This window comes from Canis aureus, chromosome 4 (assembly GCF_053574225.1).
Source record: "Canis aureus isolate CA01 chromosome 4, VMU_Caureus_v.1.0, whole genome shotgun sequence".
In the NCBI taxonomy this organism is placed as follows: domain Eukaryota; kingdom Metazoa; phylum Chordata; class Mammalia; order Carnivora; family Canidae; genus Canis; species Canis aureus.
The window spans coordinates 25,889,162-25,910,353 of NC_135614.1; the positions used below are offsets into that span (position 1 = coordinate 25,889,162).

A 21,192-nucleotide genomic window follows, 5' to 3' on the forward strand; every position below is an offset into this window, starting at 1 on the left:
AATGGGATTGAGAATGGGTATAATGAATCTATTAAACGTGGTAATGGGAAACATTAAGGAATGGAAAAATGTTAGTCCTGGCTTTTCTCAATAGGAAGAGTTTATTACTAAATTTAGCTTTAACAGACAATAGTTAATTCCACTAAAAATACTGGGTTGTTTATTCTTTCAAAATTAAAATTCAGAATTAGCTCTTCAGGTAAATAATCAAAATCTTTTTTCAAAAAGATTTTATTTATTTATTCATGACAGACACACAGAGAGAGAGGCAGAGACATAAGCAAAGGCAGAAGCAGGGTCCATGCAGGGAGCCCGATGTGGGACTTGATCCTGGGACTCCAGGATCACACCCTGAGCCAAAGGCAAACGCTCAACTGTTGAGCCACCCAGGCATCCCAAATACTCCAAATCTAAGCACATTTGAGTAGTATCCCATCACATTAAATAGAGTTGTATGGGCAAAAAGGTTCAGAAAAACAGACTACCTAAGCCAAGTAACAATTCTTTGAAGCGAGCAAAACTAATCATATTTATCTTTTGCACTAAGCCACAGGCAGATAATTCAGTAAGAAATTCTTTAGCATCACCCTGATTAGCCAAACTATCTCAGTATTGATTATTTGGTAGCCTAATGGTATTGAAAATAAACAGATTTGAAGAACTTACCTTGAGAGCACAGAAGATGCAGGAATCACCCATGCACTTGTGAGTTGTAAGCTGCCTAAAGCTACGTCGGAAGATGTCCAAGTGCCATAAAACCTGGTAGAAAAAGGGGAAAATACTTCATTACTCTATAAAAAGCCTCCATTTGATCTTAGACTCAAGAATTCAAGAAACCATGGGTAATGACTCCAGAATATATCTTCATTCCCAAGAGAAAAGCTCATTCTTGTATATTCAAACAAATGTCAAAAAGGATGAGTTAGCTAACATGATGGATAGATAACTATATTCTGAAAAACATGTTAATTTGAAAATGAAGGAAGGATACACAGAGAAAATAAGGTATAACATAGGTCAAAAGTGTTAATTTATGGGTTTAAACAGCAGAATAAGGGTTTATTTTAATGATTCACACAAAAACAGTTTTTTTTTGGAAAAAAAAAAATTTTGAAGTATAGTTGATACATACTAATACTAATGTTACATTAGTTTCAGGTATACAACATAGTGATTCCACAAGTCTATATGTTATGCTGTGCTCACCAACACAATTGCAGCTGCCATCTGTTACCATACATCACTATTACAATACCACTGACTATACTCCCTATGCTGTGCCTTTTACTCCAATGACTTTAAAGGATTAGTTACTCTTCTAAGTAATCTCTACACCCAACATGGGGCTCAAACTCACAACTCAAGATCAAGAATTACATGCTCTACCAACGAGCCAGCCAAGTGCCCCTCCTCATGACTTACTCATTCCATAACTGGAAGGTTTATCTCCCACTCCCCTTTACTATTTTGCCCGTTCCCTCCATCTCCCTCCCTCCCCTTTCACAACCCACAGTTTTCCTCCATATTTATAGGTCTGATTGTGCTTTTTGTTTATCATTTGTTTTGCTTTTCAGGTTCCACATATAAGTAAAATCATATGGCATTTGAAAACTTACTCAGAAGTTTGAATTGTAGTGTGGAATTTTGTTTTTGTTAGATTTCTCAATTTTTTGACCTGAGAGATGTGTGACCTTCTTATGTCAAGAGAATTAAAAAAATGGTAACATCAACAGTGACAAATCATGTTCATAGTATGTAACCTAGATATGATGTGATGAGAAGAACACTTTTTTATGGTCTTCATCTCAAAAATTAGTAACCTCAGTCTAATAATGAAAAAAATATCAAACAAATTCCAATAGTGGGACATCCCACAAAATACTTGACTGGTACTACTCCTCAAAATTGTCAAGATCATCTGGGATGCCTGCATGGCTCAGTGGTTGAGCTTCTGTCTTTGGCTCAGGGCGTGATCCTGGAGTCCCGGGATTGAGTCCCACATAGGGCTTCTTGCATGGAGCCTGCTTCTCCCTCTGCCTATGTCTCTGCCTCTCTCTCTGTATCTCTCATGAATAAATAAATAAAATCTTTAAAAAAAAAAATTGTCAAGGGGATCCCTGGGTGGCTCAGCAGTTTAGCGCCTGCCTTTGGCCCAGGGCGTGATCCTGGAGTCCCAGGATTGGGTCCTGCATCAGGCTCCCTGCATGGAGCCTGCTTCTCCCTTTGAATACACCACATCTTTTATTTATTTAATAGAATGTTTTTTATTATTTTATTATTTATTATTTTATTTTTTTTATTTTTTTTTATAAAGTCTTTTTTTTTTTTAATTTATTTATGATAGTCACAGAGAGAGAGAGAGAGGCAGAGACACAGGCAGAGGGAGAAGCAGGCTCCATGCACCGAGAACCCGACGTGGGATTCGATCCCGGGTCTCCAGGATCGCGCCCTGGGCCAAAGGCAGGCGCCAAACCGCTGCGCCACCCAGGGATCTTTTTTAAAAAAGAATTGTCAAGATCATCAAAAACAAGGAAATTTTCAGAAACTACCAGAGCCAAGAAAAGCCTAAGGAGACATGACAAGTAAATGTAACTAGTATCCTGGATAGGATCCTAGAACAGAAAAAGATACTAAGCAAAAACTAAGGAAATTTGAATACACCATGGGCTTTAGTTAGAAAAGAAAAGAAAAGAAAAGAAAAGAAAAGAAAAGAAAAGAAAAGAAAAGAAAAGAAATGGTGGGGGCACCTGGGTGGCTCAATTGTGACTGAGACCTTCAGCTCAGGTCATGATTCCAAGATTCTAGGAACAAGCCCTGCATTGGGCTCCCTGCTCAGCAGAGAGCCTGATTCTCCCTCTCCCTTTGCCTGCCACTTCCCTGCTTATGCTTGCATTCTCTCTCCATATTAATTAATTAATTAATTAATAATTAAATAGAAATGGTGTAATATGTAGCATAATGCCTTAGGAAGCTCTTCTTGCTTGGAAAACATTTAAATGGAATCATATATGAAAAGGCATTATACTTCTGGAGCTTCTCCTTACTTACTTGTCTTCAAAGTATATATTCAAAAGTTCTTTGAAATACACTACCCTCCCAGATAAGTAACACCTTTTTATAATAAATGTAATGGTTTCAATACATCTGTGGCCAACACAGCATTCATATCAAAAGTTACAATATTAGTTCATAGAAACAATTATTTTCAACTTGTAACATGATTACAACAGGCACTCCAAAACCATCAAGGACTCAATCTTTAAGTATGGATACAGAAATGTGTGTGTCTGTGTGTGTGTAGTAGGTGTTCCGTATGGCACTGAAAATTAGAACAGAAAGTCATAAATATTTTGTTTCAATACAGATAGAACATCCAGGAAAAAAGAGAATTATAAAAAGAGGACTGTGGCCAGGAAACACACACACGTATATCAACACCTTTTTTTGACGGCTTCTAAATTATAGAAGTATTATTAGCTTACACAAAGTCTCTCAAAAAACTCACATGCAGCATCTGGGGAAAAAAAAACTAACAAACCCCACCCAACTGCATGAAATCTGTGGTAGAAAGACGGAAATATTTCTAAATCTTTCTCCAGCCTTAACAGCAATGGATTTTTTAATGTTTTCAAATAAAAATTTGAAAACTGAGAGTATAAAACTTTTTTTTTTAATTTTATTTATTTATTCATGAGAGACACAGAGAGAGACAGATGCATAGACACAAGACAGAGGGAGAAGCAGGCTCCATGCAGGGAGCCTGACGTGAGACTAGATCTCGGGTCTCCAGGATCACACTCCAGCTGCAGGCAGCGCTAAACCGCTGCGCCACCGGGGCTGCCCATAAAACATTTTTTAAAAGTAATCTCTATGGGGATCCCTGGGTGGCTCAACGGTTTAGCGACTGCCTTTGGCCCAGGGGCGCGATCCTGGAGTTCCAGGATCAAATCCTGCATCGGGCTCCTGGCATGAATGAATGAATGAATGAATGAATGAATAAATAAATAAATAAATCTTATTTAAAAATAAATAAATAAATGAAATAAAGTAATCTCTACACCCAATGTAGAGATTGGCCTGAACTTACAACCCTGAAACCAAGAATCACATGCTCCACCAACTGAGCCATCCAGGCACTCTGTGCATGAAACTTTATTACATAAATAAGCTTGACAAGATTCTTGTATTATAAATGAAGAAACTGAAATACTATTACCTGTACAAGGTCACAAGGCAAGTCTATAGACATACTAAAACTAATTCATAAGTCCAGTGCTTTCTTTTTTTTAATATTTATTTTAGAGACACAGAGAGAGCAGCAGGGAGGAGCAGAGGTAGAAATAGAGAGTCGCAAGCAGACTGCACTAAGCATGAAGCCTGACTCGGAGCTTGATCTTATGACCTTGAGATCACAACCTGAGTTGAAGCCAATAGTCAGTGGCTCAACTGACTGAGCCACTTTGTTACCCTTCTTCCTTTTTAAAAAATATTTTTTATAGTATATGGATAGGAAACTAGAAATATCATCAAATTCCTTTCTTTTTAAGATTTTATTTATTTAAGAGAGAGAGAGAGAGAGAGGAGAAGCAGGCTCACTGCTGAATAGGGAGCCAGACACAGGGCTAGATCCCAGGACCCTGGAATCATTATTACCTGAGCTATAGCCAGACACTTAACCAACTGGGCTACCCAGGTGCCCCTTTAAGATTTATTTATTTTAGAGTGTCCAGTGCTTTTTATACCAAATATACTGTTCTGTCTTTTCTTCTCTCACAGCAACTTCTTTTCTCATTACATCTGAAGCAATAACACTCATATTTTACCCAAGCATAATTATCTTGGGTGGCAAATTGCATTTACTTTTACTCTGAGGAGCAGAAAAGAGAATATCTGTCCGGACACCAATCATGAGCCACTACAGGAGAGCTCAGAGGAAGGAGATGAAGAAATGGACAAAGACTGGACTCCATTCAGTGTGTATGCTAAGAGCCTGAATATTTTAGGACGAGAGTAATATACCTGAAAATCTTGTGGAATCCTGACTTGTGGAAAAAACTTTGCTTTCTTTACTAGAGAAAAGCAAGTAGGGTAATAAGACATTTAGTCTCAAAAGGAAAAAAAGGAAGCAAAAGTCAATAAACAAGTATTAAGATTATCTAGTCTATATACTCTCCCCTTCAGGCAAGTAAGTAGTAGTAGTCACAGTTATTATTTCTATTATCATTATTAATCACTCTTTCCTACAAATGAGGAAATTGAGACTCAAAGAGATAAGTGGCTTGCCTAAGATCACACAGATAAACTTAAAAATGATCTCAGGCTGCTGATCTCAAACAGAGACCATCAAGGATTATATTTAAAAGAGTTACTGGGGGGTGCCTGGGTGGTCAGTGGTTGAGCATCTGCCTTTGGCTCAGGTCATAATCCTGGGGTCCTGGGATTGAGTCCCACATCAGGCTCCTTGCAGGAAGCCTGCTTCTCCCTCTGCCTGTGTGTCTCTGCCTCTCTCTCTCATGAATAAATAAATAAAATATTGAAAAATAAATAAAAGAGCGATCAGAAACACAGCATCAGCAACTAACAGTCAAAGTTCATCAGAGAGAAAGAAATTGCCCTTACCTGCAGGGCACTGTTGAGGAAGCAGCTGTTTTGTCCTGGCTCATTGCTGAGGCCTTTGCTGGGGGCTATAGAGGTTGAGCTTCGAGGTGCAAACATCCCTTGGACGCTACCACGGCCCCCCGAAAAATAATTTCTTTTCCAAGACATTATTGCTCACATTTAGCTTGAAACTCAGAGAAGATTTTGTATCTTTCTGGGAGAGAGCTTCTGTCTGCTGAAGTCCTGACTCGTGAAATAGAATCCAGAATTCAATGAATTTATGTTGAAATATTTTGAGTTCACAACCTTCCAAACATCTATGTAGCTCAAGGAACTCAGGTATCCTCTTAAATCCACATGACAGAGCTATCTCCGACTTGCTCCAAACAGTGCCCAAAATTTAGCATGGCACAGTACTTACAAAAAACAGAGAAATCCTTAGGTATTGTGTGCTTCTATTTTTCTTGAACTGCCTCCAGAATATAGTGGTGAAGTGGCTGTAGTCCTCAACTCCAACAGAATCTAGAATCACGGTAGGATGTATTCCTTAGACTTGCTGAAGATGTTTCTTGTAGACTGAAAATTTTTTCCAACTGGAAGGAGAGGCAGACAGATAAGTAAGAACCTAATGCAACCCTCCTCACCTTCTCTATTCTTTGTCCCATCATTGTCTGAAGTTTTGAAAAACTTCAAGTTCTAAGCAACTGACATAGAAACCACAAAGGTAAGAAATTTATTTGAATTATAGGGGTTTTTGCTCTTATTGCTCCTCCTTTTTAAAAATGCCCCAAACATCTTCTATCATTCCATCCAGAACTTCAGAAAGTTTCTTCTCTTCTTTTCCTCTGTGACTAGAACAGCCAGCTGTGCCAGAGAGCTTTAACAAAAAGGAAAAAAAAAAAAAAAAAAAAACGGCTAAAAGCTTGCGTCACTTAATGACTCTACTGCCTTTGTGCTGTTCTGCCAAGATCAACGTTGCCTCACCTCTCACTAAAAACTTGAAACCTTGGCAAACAATGAACAACAACAAAACAAAACAAAACAAAACAAAAAACCAACAACAACAAAAAAGTCCCCCAAAACCTTAACAACAAAAAGGAGAAATACTCAAGCCAAAAAGAAGGAAAAAGGTTTGAGCAGCTTTACTTTCACAGGAAACTTCTCTGAAATTTTCTAGAAGAAATTTGATCAGGACAAAAACAAAAAACCAAATACAAACTTTTCAAAATCAGGCTAACAAAAATATTACCAAGTAAATATACACCAAATTAAGAATGAGAACAGTTTTTGTTAGATGTTGTGAGTAAAGAAATTTTTAAAAGTGTGTTCCATGTTCATGGCTATGAAAGCCTGTTTAAAGGTGGGAAGGCAGGGACTCCTGGATGGCTCAGCGGTTAAAGCGTCTGCCTTCGGCTCAAGTCATCATCCTGGAGTCCCAGGATCAAGTCCCATGTGGCGCTCCCTGCAGGCTTCTCCCTCTGCCTGTGTCTCTCTGTGTGTCTCTCATGAACAAATAAATAAAATCTTTAAAAGAAATAAAAATAAAGGTGAGAAGTCCATGTTATCAGTCTGGACTCTGTTCTGAGGAAAGATGTCCCATCTCAGAGAAACATTCAAGGCAAGTAAGCTGGATATCCTTAACATCAAGTCCAAGAGAACTAAGTCTTCTCCTGCCCTGTTTGTTTGTACATTTTATTTTTGCCAGAGGATCAGAGAGATAATTTGGGTTACAAATAACTTTATCCTCAGGTTAAATCTAAGACATTCACAATCAGAGGTCATCATTGATCAACATGTTTTCAACTAATTAAAATGCCAGTGAAACAACAGGGGAGAAATACCAAAGCAAACACCTTTACTGGAAGGAAATACTTTTAATCTCCAGTTTTAAGCTTTCCTATAAGGCTGCCACGCCCAAATAAGGAAAAAATTAAGAACGTTAAGTGTTAAATTTGGTTTCCAATAGTTCCCCAAGCTTCTCCCTTTCTTACTTCCTATCATCACATGAACCTACCAAAAAAGCAAAAATGCTAAAACATCTTAATCATTCTCTAAGAGATCACCTAGCACTACCCAGTGTATCCAGTGGAAAAACTGAGGCACGGGAACATTAAATGGTTGCATAAGACTGTTCTTTCCCTTCTCTAAATTCCCAGACTATTTATAATCTACATGTCACAATTAAAGTATTTGACTATACACAGTAGTGTCATATCATCCTCTATTTGTTTTTATTACTATTTGTTTTATATGGTATCAGTCGTATATCCTGAATGACTGTATGAAATGAAATACTAACCAGTGTCAGACAAGTACTAAACACTATACTTATATTCTTTATTCTTTACAATAGCCTTATTATGTAGGTGTTAATAGTTCCATTTACAGAACAGTAAAGTGAGACTTACAGACATTAACTTGCCAAAATCAACTGGTAGAAGGCAGAACTAGAGTTTTTTAACTATTATGCTGTGACTTAATTATGTATTTTATTAAACTATTCTAAAAGCTCCTGTCATAGTGCTGCATAAGGAGGAACTCAATAAATATTCCCTGATGATTAGCATGGCACCAGGAAGGATCCCATATCTCCCACATGGATTAAAAGACCCTCAACTCTGTATACACACCCTCATACACACCCCACTCAAAGCTACTAAGCAACTTCAACAAGCCATGCAGCATTCTTTCAGCTCAACTGCTGCAAAGGAATGACAAGTACCAAGCCTCCACTTTGCTCACAGCCAAAAGGACTTGGCAGACAGGTGGGGTTTCCAGTATCCACATTAGGAGTTTACTGAAACTCAGCCTGCCCTATGATACACACCCCTGAGTTCAGGGAGCAAAGAGAAAAAAAAAAAAAAAAAAAAAAACAGCAGTCACAGAAAAAAAAAAAAAGGATTCTCAGGCTCTGAATGGCAGCATTATGTAGGGTAAGGCAATAAGCTCTCACATTTGCTCTAGGTGTGTCAGAAACTAGAGGTGAGAGAGCCAGAAAGAGCAAGGCCAAGAAAGGCAGTAAGTAACAAATGATCCAAAGAAATACTGATGACAAAATATTTCATTTAAGTTGTAGGTCCAGCACCAAACAAAATAATCCTTCTACTGTACCATCTACTAAAGATATATGAGAAAGTCAATTAAGAGTTATATCCACATCAATCTAATAACCTATTTAAAAAAAAAAAAGAACTTCTTAGGCAATATTCAAATGGTTAGAGATAAAAGAGCATAACGTCTACAACTACTATGAAATAGTTCAGAAGGAAAAACTATATACATACATGTATAGATAGGTATAGGTATGTGTTTATATGTAAATATGGAGAGAAAGGGAAATGGTAGAGCAAATATAGCAATAATGTGACAACAGGTAAATGTGGCTGAAGGGGATATGGGAATTCCTTGTACCATTTTTTGTAACTTCTCTGTAAGTTTTTTTTTTTTAAGACTTTATTTATTTATTCATGAGAGATACACACAGAGAGAGAGAGAGAGAGAGAGAGAGAGGGGGGCAGAGACACAGGCAGAGGGAAAAGCAGGCTCCTTTTCCCTGACATGGGAGCCTGACATGGGACTCAATCCCGGGTATCCAGGTTCATGCCCTGGGCTGAACATGGCACTAAACTGCTGGGCCACTGGGGCTGTCCACTTCTCTGTAAGTTTTAAATCATTTTTTTTTAGGTTGAAAGAAAACTGATACCTGCAATAAAAAATTTTTCTAATTATGTAGAAATTATCTTGTAATATATGTAGCATTCATTCAAATGCAAAAATGACTAAAATCATTAAGCTGGTTGATAATAACATTGCCAGATGATATTAGCAATCCCAAACTAAAATTAAAAAAAAAAAGGAAAAAGATAAAAACAAAACAGTATAGACATAAGGGTAAAATAAAATAGAATACAGCTTGAATCCTATTTCTATGAAAATGAGAACTCAAAATGTAGTATAATGTATAGCTGTTACAAGAGCAAGTGATGTTGATATTATACAAAAGGGACCAGGACTAAACTTGGAGTTAGAAGACATGGGTTCAATTTCCACATTTTAACTACTTTGCATAATCCTAAACTACTTAAGTGTCCTGAACCAGGGCAGCCAGGGTGGCTCAGCGGCTTAGCGCCGCCTTCAACCCAGGGCGTGATCTGGAGACCGGAGATAAGTCCCACGTTGGGCTCTGCGTGGAGCCTGCTTCTCCTTCTCCCTGTGTCTCTGCCTCTCTCTCTCTCTCTCTCTCTCTCTGTCTCCAATGAATAAATAAATAAAATCTTTTTAAAAAAAGTGTCCTGAACCTAGTTTTCTGAGTCTGTAAAATGATGGCACAATACCTATTCTACATAGTGGTTGAGATTTAGTAATAGGCATGCCAAAGTACTAGCAAGTTTTCAAAACAAAGGGTGAATAATAATGAGTTCCACTGAATGAGTGATCTGTAATGCCTAAAAGTATAAAAGTAAATTTTGGTTTGGGGACCTCAGGATACTAGAAAGTTGTAAACCACCAGGAATAAGTCTTCTAATTGTACAAAAAGAACAAAAGGCCTCACATAGGACAAGTGTGATGTCAGTACAATTTTACTGTGTGCTTAGAGAAACATTTGAATTTTACAATTATTTTTAAAATACAAAGTTTAATTTTTTCTGTGTAAAAAGGCAAACAGTTGAGCCAATTACAAGGCACAGGGTAACATTTTAGAAGGCCTACAAAGAATGATTATGTCCAATTGATCAATGATTCAAATGGAAAAACTGTGATAAGTATCTCAGTTTCTAAGGAAAGAACAGCAGCCTCATTACAAGTGATTAATGCCAAAAGTAACCCAAATATTAGGAAGTCAAACTGCACTACACTAAGATAACAGTTAACCAGGAAAGTTGCTCACATTTCTAGTTTCTATTCTATATAGCAGTTTATTTGTAATACACTCACGAAACTATATTTGCCTTGATAAATCAACAGGCAATTACCTCAATTCCATATGTCAATTAATTCCCAACTATATCTATAGTATCTTGTTAGTAACTATAAGAATTAAGATCAGTTAATTTATGCAAAGTGCTAATTCAGCATCTGGCATATAGTAATTACTGTATAAATGATTGTTATTATTCCCATTTCCTTTCAAACATTTCCTCCTGAGTTCTTTTCTTTTTAAAGACATACACACACAGATATCCTATATTCTTCAAAAAACAAAAACAATAAAGATCACCTTGAATTTATTAACCGCTATGCCTACTGTCCTAAATTCTTTTGGACCTTTCAATATTAAATGTCTCTACAATTAATAATTTATAACTGCTATCTCTTCATGCTCACCGTCAATCTCTCCAGGACATGGTACTGATCCTTTACTCCACCACAACCACAATTTTACTTCATAGAATATGCTTTCAATCTAAAGAAATCTCCTACTTGCAAAACCTACTGGCTTTTTCCACAAGCCTCATTCTTCTTAATTTCTCTGTAGCACCTAACACTGGCTGCCTTGATGCTACATAATCCTGGATTCTTTCAAAATTAATAAGAAAATGAGAGAATGAGTAAAATGAAATGACAAACCAGAACACTAGTTCTCCTGCTATGCTGATAGTTTATTTTTTTTCTCTTTATTGCTTTCTTTAAAAAGTGCATTCCTTAAAGTTTAAATCAGACCTTCTTGCTCATCTCTATAGTTCAACCCATAGTATTCTCATCTACTGCTGTCAGAACTTCAAACATCACTTTTGGTCTGACAAACCACAAATCTCATGAACCCTAAAACCAAATTACCAAATATTTGCACATCATCCCACTTTCCTAAGTTTAGCATGTCCAAAAATAAAATCACCTCCTTCCCCCCAAAAAATAGTGCCTCCCCTGATTCCTTTTTTTAACTAGTGGCATTTCCAATTACCCAGGCTCAAAACCTCTGTAGTCTTAGACACCATCCTATCCATCTCCCCCTTCCCTATTCACACGTCACAAAGTCTTATCAATTTTCTCTTCAAAATCTCTTATATTGATCCTTCTTTTTCACTTCCACTGTCACCCTAGTTTACACCACACTTATTTCCCACTTAAATTATTAAAATAGATTAAGTCTTGCTAGCCCCAGTCTCTTGCCATATTGATGCATTTATATAACTACTTTAAAAATTAATATTTCTTGTGGTACCTAAGTGGCTTAATCAGTTAAGCATCTGCCTTCAGCTCAGGTCATGACATGATCTCAGGCACTCAGGTGCCCCAAAGTTTTCTATAATTTAAGAGCAATGTTTCTACTATATCAATATTTCTAGGATCCTCCCCCAACCCATGTTACCCTCCATCCATAAAGATAAGGATTTGGGGGCAGCCCGAGTGACTCAGCAGTTTAACACTGCCTTCAGCCCAGGGCCTGATCCTGGAGACTTGGGATCGAGTCCCAAGTCGGGCTCCCTGCATGGAGCCTGCTTCTCTCTCTGCCTGTGTCTCTGCCAATCTCTCTCTCTCTCTCTCTGTGTGTCTCTCATGAATAAATAAATAAAAAGATTTAAAAAGAAAAAAGATAAGGCTTTTATCCCACCCCATTTGAGAATGGGGAATAGAAGGAGGTCAGAAGCCAATTGTATTATATCCATATATCTGTTATTGTAGGAAATATTACCACAAAATTTTATCAAAGTTTCTTTCCATTGTTATATAATCCATCTTTCTATTTATAAATTGTGACTCTACCTATATATACATTTAGAAAAAGTATGAGCTATATCTTTTTTAACTTTCCATATTGTTTCATCTTATCAAGATATTCTTTTATTTATTTATTCATAGAGAATATTTATTTATTTATTTTATTCATAGAGAGAGAGAGGCAGAGACACAGGCAGAGGGAGAAGCAGGCTCCATGCAGGGAGCCCAACGCTGGACTCAATCCCAGGTCTCCAGGATCATGCCCTGGGCCGAAGGTGGCACTAAACCGCTGAGCCACCCAGGCTGCCCTTATCAAGATATTCTTATATTAATATAATTCAGTTTATTTATTTTTTAAAGATTTATTTATTTATTTATTTATTTATTTATTCATGAGATACACAGAGAGAGAGAAAGGCAGAGACACAGGCAGAGGGAGAAGCAGGCTCCATGCAGAGAGCCCCATGTGGGACCGGATCCTGGACCCCAGGACCACACCCTGAGCTGAAGGCAGACACTCAACCACTAAGCCACCCAGACGTCCCTAATATCACTTCAGGCTTTCCTCACCATCAGTATAAACATTTTAAGGGATATTATATAGCTTTGAGCTGATGAGATTCTAGGGAAGTAGTTTTTTTTTCTTCTTCTTCTTTTTGTTTTTAAGATTTATTTATTTAAGGGGCATCTGGGTGGCTCAGTCAGTTAAACCTCCAACTCCTGGTTTCAGCTCAGGTCATGTTCTAAGGGTCCTGAGATTGAGCCCCACATCAAGTTCAGCCCTCAGTAGGGAAAGGGAGAGGAAGAAGCAGACTCTCCAATGAGTGGAGAGCCAGACTCAGGGCATAATCCCAGGACTCTGAGATCATGACCTAAACTGAAGATAGATGCTTAGCCCCTCTCCCCAAAAAAAAGATTTATTTAAGTAATCTCTACACCCAATGTGGAGCTCAAATTTATGACCCTGAGATCAAGAGTCACATGCTCTACTGTCTGAGCCAGCTAGGTGCCACTCTAGGGAGGTAGTTTTTTAGAAATGCACCCAAGAGTCATATCCTTATAGTTTTGAAAAAAGAAAAGAAAAAATCTTGGTGAGCATGCATTATTTGTTCAGTGGCACTCTATTCCAAAGAAGTCCACATACAGTTTCAGTACAGAATCTTGCTTAGTTTTTGTATCAGATGATGACTGAAACTACTACCACCTAATAATGGCAACTATGCTGTATGTATGGATTTATTCAAATTTAAATTAAAACTGCTCCATAGTCTATTACCTAGTACTCCTTTCTATTTTGCCCCTCACAGTAGCAACCAAAGGACTCACAGCATTCCGCAAAGAACAGTCTTAGACTACAACAAACTTAGAGCAGGCTACTTGGCATCTATTTAACAACAAACTCTACAGAAAATGTATCATTATTTTTACCCACAATTACTAGTTTCCAGCCAAGTGCTAAAACTATGAAGTAATCAATCAAAGGTGGAAAAAGGAGAAAGCATATAAGAATTTTATTAACTGTGCTGTTCTCAACTCTGAAAAAGTTATCGTGACCTTATATTTTACTATTGCTGAATAGACTATGAGGAGCCAAATAAGTTTGTTCATACATTTTTCCAGCTTTATTGAGGTATAATTGACAAATAAAACGGTAATGTAGTATATAATAAAGTATATGATTTGACATATGTATATACTGTGAAAGAAATCCCATAATCAAGTTATACTAGAAGGAGAATAGAAAAGATAAAATGAAGAGTTGGATTTTTTAAAAGATAAAATTGACAAATCTTTAGCTAGACTAAAAAAGAAAGAGGATTAATAAATAAAATCAGAAATGAAAGAAATGTTACAATAACACAAAAAATACTAAGAATCATAAGAAACTACTGTGAAGGGGCAACTAGCTGGCTCAGTCAGTAAATCATGCAGCTTCTAATCTCAAACTTTTAGTTTGAGCCCCACATTGGGTGTAGAGATAATTTAAAAATAAAACCTTAAAAAAAAAACTGTAAAGACTCTTAACTATTGGGAACAAACTGAAGGTTGGGGGAGGGGATGGATAGTAGGGTGGTTGTAGATAAGTTAAATATGTGATGGGGATTAAGGAGTGCACCTGTTGTGATGAACGCAGGGTTATGTAAGTGATGAGTCACTAAATTCTACACCTGAAACCAATATTACTCTATGTTAACTAAATGGAATTTAAATAAAAATTTAGAGGACAAAAATCAAAGTATTTTTAAATTAAAAAAAAAAAGAAACTACTGAAAAAAATATACAAAAAAATATAAACAAATAAACTGGATAACCTAGAAGACCTGGATAAATTCCTAGAAATATACAACCTACCAAGACTAAATCATGAAGAAATAGAATATCTGAACATAAATACTTATATTTATGTTTTAAAGGTTTTATTCATATTTATTTGAGAGAGAGAGAGAGAGAGAGAGAAAGAGAGAGGAAGAGAGAGAAGCCGACTCCTCACTGAGCAGAGAGCCCAATGTGGGGCTTAACCCCAGGACCCTGGGATCATGACCTGAGCTGAAGGCAGATGCTTAACCGACTGAGCCACCTAGGTGCCCCTACTTGTATTTATTTAACCTTTAATTTTCTATATACTCATTTAATCATTGAGAGAGAGAGCACAGGCAGGGAGAACAGCAAGCAGAGAGAGAAAGAAGCAGGCTCCCCACTGAGCAAGGAGCCAGATGTGGGGCTCAATCTCAGAACCCTGGGATCACAATCTAAGCCAAAGGCAGATGCTTAACCAACGGAGCCACTCAGGCACCCTACTAATTTTCACTTTAAAAAAACTGTTTTCCTTAAACAAGACCCCCTGAATTAGGGCCCATGGAGTCCGAAACTTATTACAGAAACTAGATTTGTAAAGTATATGTTACTTGAAAAATACATAATTCAAAAAGCTACTTTAAATTCAGTAATACTAAAAATAAATAAATAAATAAATAAATAAATTCAGTAATACTAACAAATTTATATTTTATTAACCAAAACAACATGCAATATATTTTTCATTGTATAAAATCTGGCACTAAATAGCTAAATTATACTGTTGATGCATACTTGGATTTTGCATTCTTGAGCCCATTGTAATAATTCCACCAGGGATCCACAGCTGACAGAATAAAAATGACAGGGCTAAATTTAAAAGATCATAGCTCAAGAATGCCAGCATTAGAAGTAATGCTGTAGATGCTAATTAAATGTAGAAAAAAATTTATTTCTCTGTATTAATGAAATACAGAAAACAATTTCTTCACAAGAATACCCAGTAACTCAAAATGTGCTGCCAGTTTCCTCAGGCCAAAATAATAAACCAGGCTATAACCAAAACCACTCTAATTATCCCCTACTATATTCCTCATCAACAAAGTCAGCTTCTCTTAGCCTCTGTTTCTGAAAAACACAAAACAGTCATTCAAATGTTTGCTGAAATGACACAGGCTTATGCATAAAGAGAGATGAGGCCTAGAGGAACACTGGGCCAGGAAGAGCCTGTCATCCTAAGTAGGATGGGTAAATGAGGTTCAGAGATCTACAGGTTATTAGCATTGGAGACTTCATTATCAATGTGACATCAATGTGGCTGAGATCAATGAAGACTACAAAGGATTTGTTGCTGCAGAGCCTGGGTGTCCTTTGATGAAACCAGGCATAAAGTGTAAGTGGCTTAGAAGGGGCTAGGTCCCTTAAGGGAATTCATTTCATAATAAATAAAGTTCAATGAGTCACTAAGTCAACATTACTAATTTCATGTGTAGAGAACATGACATTTTTGCAAATGATAGTATCAAAGTATCCTTTTTTTTTTTTAAGATTTTATTTATTCATTGATGAGAGACACCGAGAGAGAGACAGAGACACAGGCAGAGGGAGAAGCAGGCTCCCTGCAGGAGCCTGATGTGGGACTCGGGTCTCCAGGATCACGTCCTGGGCCAAAGGTGGTGCTAAACTGCTGAGCCACCCGGGCTGCCCAGTATCAAAGTATCCTGACCAAAATCTTAATTATTAACTACTAAGGAAAAGATAATAACTTTACTGTAGAGCAGCCTGGCAGAAACCACCTTAACCAAGTGATCATGGTCAATATCACCAGCAATAATACATATTAACGTCATGAATCCCATAGTAATAATACACTGAGAACACAACATTATTTGTAGTATTCCTGACTACACCATATGATCTCAGTCCAATCATGAGAAAACATCAGAAAAATCCAAACTGAGGAACATTTGACAAAATAACTGATCAATACTCTCCAAAAATGTCAAAGTTAGAAGACGAAGAAGACAGAGGGACACCTGGGTGGCTCAGTGGTTGAGCGTCTGCCTTCACCTAGGTTGTGTTCCTTGGGTCCTGGAATCCAGTCCTGCATCCGGCTCTGCCTGCTTTTCAGAGAGCCTGCTTCTCCCTCTGCCTATGTTTCTTCCTCTCTCTGTGTGTCTCTCATGAATGAATGAATGATAGATAAATAAATAAATGAATACATAAACAAATCTTAAAAAAATAAAATAGAAAAAAAAAAGGTTCTCTCCCTCTCCCACCTTTCCATTTTCCCTCATTTCACACTCTTCTGTGCTCTCAGCGCATGCGGATCATTCATTCTACCCTTCCTCGTGTTAGTTATTTGTATACATGGACTACAACATATTCCTTATGGGCATCTTTTTACACATAGGTTGAATATAACAGACACTGAATTGTTGAAAGTTAAATTGAAAAACTTTTTGTTTGAAGGGATAAGTACCCAAAACAGCCAATTCCAAAACCCTGATAAATTCTGACTTTCCTTCAGTAAAAGAGCCCCCAAAATGTCCATATCTAGTTTGAGATACTGCAGATTTTTTCTAATGGAGATTATATCAATTGAATCAATATTTGTTTCTGATTCAAGCTTGGAAATAAAGAGAGATAAGCATCTACAACCATAAAAAAAGGCTAAACTATTTGTTGATTTATGGGCTGGTTATCTCAAACCCCCCAGTGAATACAGTTACTCAACTCAAACAATTTCCTGAGGGTTGGACTTTGGCAGCTTCAAATTATTACATCATGTACAACAAGATCTGTATGCTGACTAAAAAAAATATATAGAAAGCCTTATTTTTCCTTTTATAAGAACTTAGAAAACTGTCATTTATAACAAATTTTCCAAAACCAGTTAGGAAGAAAATAAAACAGAAGACATATTTCACTTTGTTATAACTGACAAACTAAGAAATGATGGTTGCAGGCTAGTTAGTCCAACCTTATAAGGATCCAGAGCTGTACAGATAATTTACTGACTTGTGAGGGAGGCAGCATAATAGTAAAAAGAACATAGTAGTTACAAGTGCAGCCTCTGCAGGGCCAACTACATTGCATAACCTCAGGAAACACCACACTCACAGTGGAGATCCAAGCAGTACCATTCCCAGAGAACACAATGTGAATTATACAACTTAGGGATCCACAGTTAGCAAGGTAGAACTGGACAAGTAGGTCTGGACTCTGCCAACTAACAACATCATGACCAAGTTACTGAATCAGTTATTGAAGTCTCAGCCACCTCATCAGTAAAATGGGATTAAGAAATAACATCTAAGTCATAGGATTGTTACGAGGATAATATATACATGTATAATTAGCCTGGTACCTAGTATTAGTGAGACATAAATGCCTTGATGATAATAAAGAATAAGATGAATCTACATTCCAGAGCACCTGGGTGGCTCAGATGGTTAAGCATCTGCTTTCCACTCAGGTCATGATCTCCAGGTCCTAGGATAGAATCCCATGTCGGGCTCCCAGCTTAGCAGGGAGTTTGCTTCTCCGTCTCCCCCTGCCTCTCTCTCTGCTCATTCTCACTGTCTCTCAAATGAATAAATAAAATCTTTTCTAAAAGATGAATCTACATTCCAAACCTGCTCCATTACTTTCAGATCATTTACTACCTACAATAAATGTGATCTGTTGAGAGTATTCAACAAAATCATATATGCAAAATACTTAGGGACAGGTACAAAATAAGAGTTCCAATTATGATGGCTGGAGGGGATGCTTGACTGACTCAGTTGGTAGAGCATACAACTCTTGATCTCAGGGTCATGAGTTTGAGCCCCATGTTGGACATAGAATTTACTTAAAGAAAAATGATTATGATTGGCCATTCCCTATGCCTCTCTCCTTCCTTCTTTCTCTCTTACACACACAAACACACACACATAAACTTAATGTAAAAATTCTATGACATTAAACTGCAATTAATAGCATAAACCCAAAGCCATATCAAAATGACGGCAAATGTATTCTAAAAATAATGCATTCTCAATACAATTTACCTAGATCTCCGTAATAATTTCCAAACTATGTTTCCCTTTCTAATCCTGTCTATATAGTACTGCCAAAAGCAAACTCTGATCAATCAATCACTATTTAGCTTATAGAAGTTCAGTGACAAAATACAATCAAAACTCGTTGGCCTTAAATAGCCTTGTATAATCTTAACCTATGCAGTTTCCAACCTCATCTACCACTAACTCCCTTAAAACACAAAAAGAGATTTGTTCTGTATATACTCCCAGCATTTTGCTCAATAAGGAATATTATTCCCTTCCCACTCCCATCTTTCCAGTCCTACCTAACACAAGTAATCCTTTCCACTCAGCAAACCTGTTTGAAAAAGCCATTCTGCTGGCAGTTTACAGTAATAGAGACTAATGATAGCCACACCCTATTAAGAAGGAATAGTCATTTATATTAAACCATTTTCCAAAGAATTGTCTATATACTGCTCCTTACCAATTGGAACATATTCCCTCCCTCCAGGAACTTCATTAATCAGTACTTAACCAGTATATCTGTACTTTATTAGAATACAATATAGAAAGTTAAACTGCCTTACACTGAACAGATACTCGATACTTGTTAAATAAAAGAATAAATGAAGATCTAAGCTTTGTGAAACACATTTTTCAGTTTAGAGATTAACTCAGTCATAAGTATGATAAATCATTCCTCTGTCTCTTCCCTGAACCTACTGCCGAAATCATACCATATCATTTAAATTACACATTCTGTTTCCAAAAGGTCTGTGGAATAAAGATACTCTACCTTATAGCCAGAAGGGCTAATACAATGTTCTTTCTCAGACACATTGCTAATAGCACCAACCTAGTAACAACAGGGGTTAAAGGAAAAAGAATCCATAGCAATTATATTAGGCCCCAGAATGGCAAAACGGTAACTATGAGTTGCATGAAGTTGCCCTATATTATCCTCTGGCTCAGTAACTTACGAGCTAGAGATTTTTCCTCCTACCTTTTAAATCCTTGAGTCTTCTTAATTTAAATGCTTGATTGCAACTATGCACTATTTATGAATCATTATAAACACATCACTACCTAAATTCTTTCGGCACAAACAATAATGAAAGCATGATGGCTCTATCAACAGGAGGAAAATAGGCAGAGAAGCCACTGACTGCACTGGCTTGACTCATTACTGCTGGGAGAATACTGGTACTGAATGGCACAAGCAACTCCAGTGTGAGAGACCAAGCACATGACTGGGAAGGTGACAGAGGATACCAAGAAAAGAAGGGCATCTATAAAGAACCTTTCCTCTATGGGGGCAGGAGGCAGAGGAATAGGTAGGGATCCACTGAAATTTCTAAAAGCCTTCACAATACTCAAAAATATGCTACCAGATGCCAGGTTTGAGCCAGTTTGAATCCTAGCTCTAACACTCAAAACTGAGAGATTTTTAGCAGGTTATTTAGCTATAAAATTATAATAGCAGTCACCACTTAATGAACACCAGCTCTGAGCTAGGCACCATACACATGGTACATCCTTTAATTCCCACAACTAAATCTGCCAGATGGAGATTATTCTCATTTTGCAAGAACGAAAAACCCATGTTCCTTCTACCCATGCACATCTGCTTCCTAGAGGGATAATGCTACCTATGTGGCAGTGTTATAACTGGGAATTAGAACTAAATGCAAAGTACTTAGCATAGGAACTAGCACCTGCCACATCACAGAAATTCAGGAAATCGTTACTGTACAGTCCAGGTATCACTTGAATAAATGGCTCAACTGAACAGCAATAAACATCCCACAAAGAAGTTTTCCCTCACACTAACATAAAAATGACTGTAATTAGCAATACTTTTGGAAAACCAAAAGTGTGCGCACGTACAGCTTCCTAGTTGAATATCGAAACATACAATCCAAAGAAATAAAAAGTCCATTATCAAAGTGATACTTGACTCAATCTGAACACCAAATATTAAATATTTTACTTTCAAAGGGATTATAGATCTCATACCTCAAGGGACCAGGAGCTAATGAATAAATCTAACTTCCCCAAAAAGTAATTCCCAGAATCATCTGTTATCCTGAAGTACTCAGCAAACCATTTCCCAGAATTAAGAACATATTGCTAAAATCTTAGTGAATTTTGCCAAAAACATTCTGCTGAGAGGAAAAAAGAATCATTCTGATTCTAGAAGCAAATGCTTCTTTCCAGCTGAGCCACAAAATAGATCTTTACTTCACTATTACTTTTTTTTACTATTACTTTATCAGTAAGTTAATACTGAAGATAAATATAAAAATATCACAAACATACTTGCATTTGAAGTAAATTTAAATATTAAGCCTATAACACTTGCTTTAATCTTAATGAGCTCAAGAAAATCTATGAGAATGTTTTTTTAAACCAATAATAAAAATCAAATTTCCAAAGCCTTAATAATTGAAACAGAGAGGAAAGAAGACCAAAAACAACAGTCATATGACGAAGCTCTCCTAAAAGTTGAGAGTCCTACAACCTAAATTTCAAAGTTTAAACCTTTGCTATTAAAAACAACACTTCACAAAGACTAACCTAGACACAAAGACTAAACCCCTCCATCCAC

The 21,192-nt window shown here is 37.0% G+C and overlaps 1 protein-coding gene and 1 pseudogene across 23 annotated transcripts in view; one reads left to right on the forward strand and one right to left on the reverse strand.

Moving 5' to 3' along the window:
- The window catches only part of USP54 (ubiquitin specific peptidase 54), a 121,297-nt gene that overhangs the window by 57,247 nt on the left and 42,858 nt on the right, over positions 1 to 21,192 (reverse strand). For 21 of the 22 annotated variants that reach the window (XR_013377832.1, XM_077894989.1, XM_077894990.1 and 18 more), the window contains 2 exons: positions 5,620 to 6,191; positions 667 to 759 (listed from right to left, as the gene is read on the reverse strand). Coding sequence is in view for 21 of the 22 variants with exons in the window: in XM_077894989.1 (XP_077751115.1) it covers positions 667 to 759; positions 5,620 to 5,766 (240 nt within the window). In the remaining variant the exon portion in view is untranslated. Of the gene's footprint in view, positions 1 to 666; positions 760 to 5,619; positions 6,192 to 19,587; positions 19,752 to 21,192 lie in introns of those variants that run through there. The other variant, XM_077894992.1, reaches the window with a different exon arrangement.
- Positions 1 to 21,192, forward strand: part of LOC144312368 (small ribosomal subunit protein eS27 pseudogene) — a 62,382-nt pseudogene that overhangs the window by 21,056 nt on the left and 20,134 nt on the right. The window lies entirely within an intron of this gene.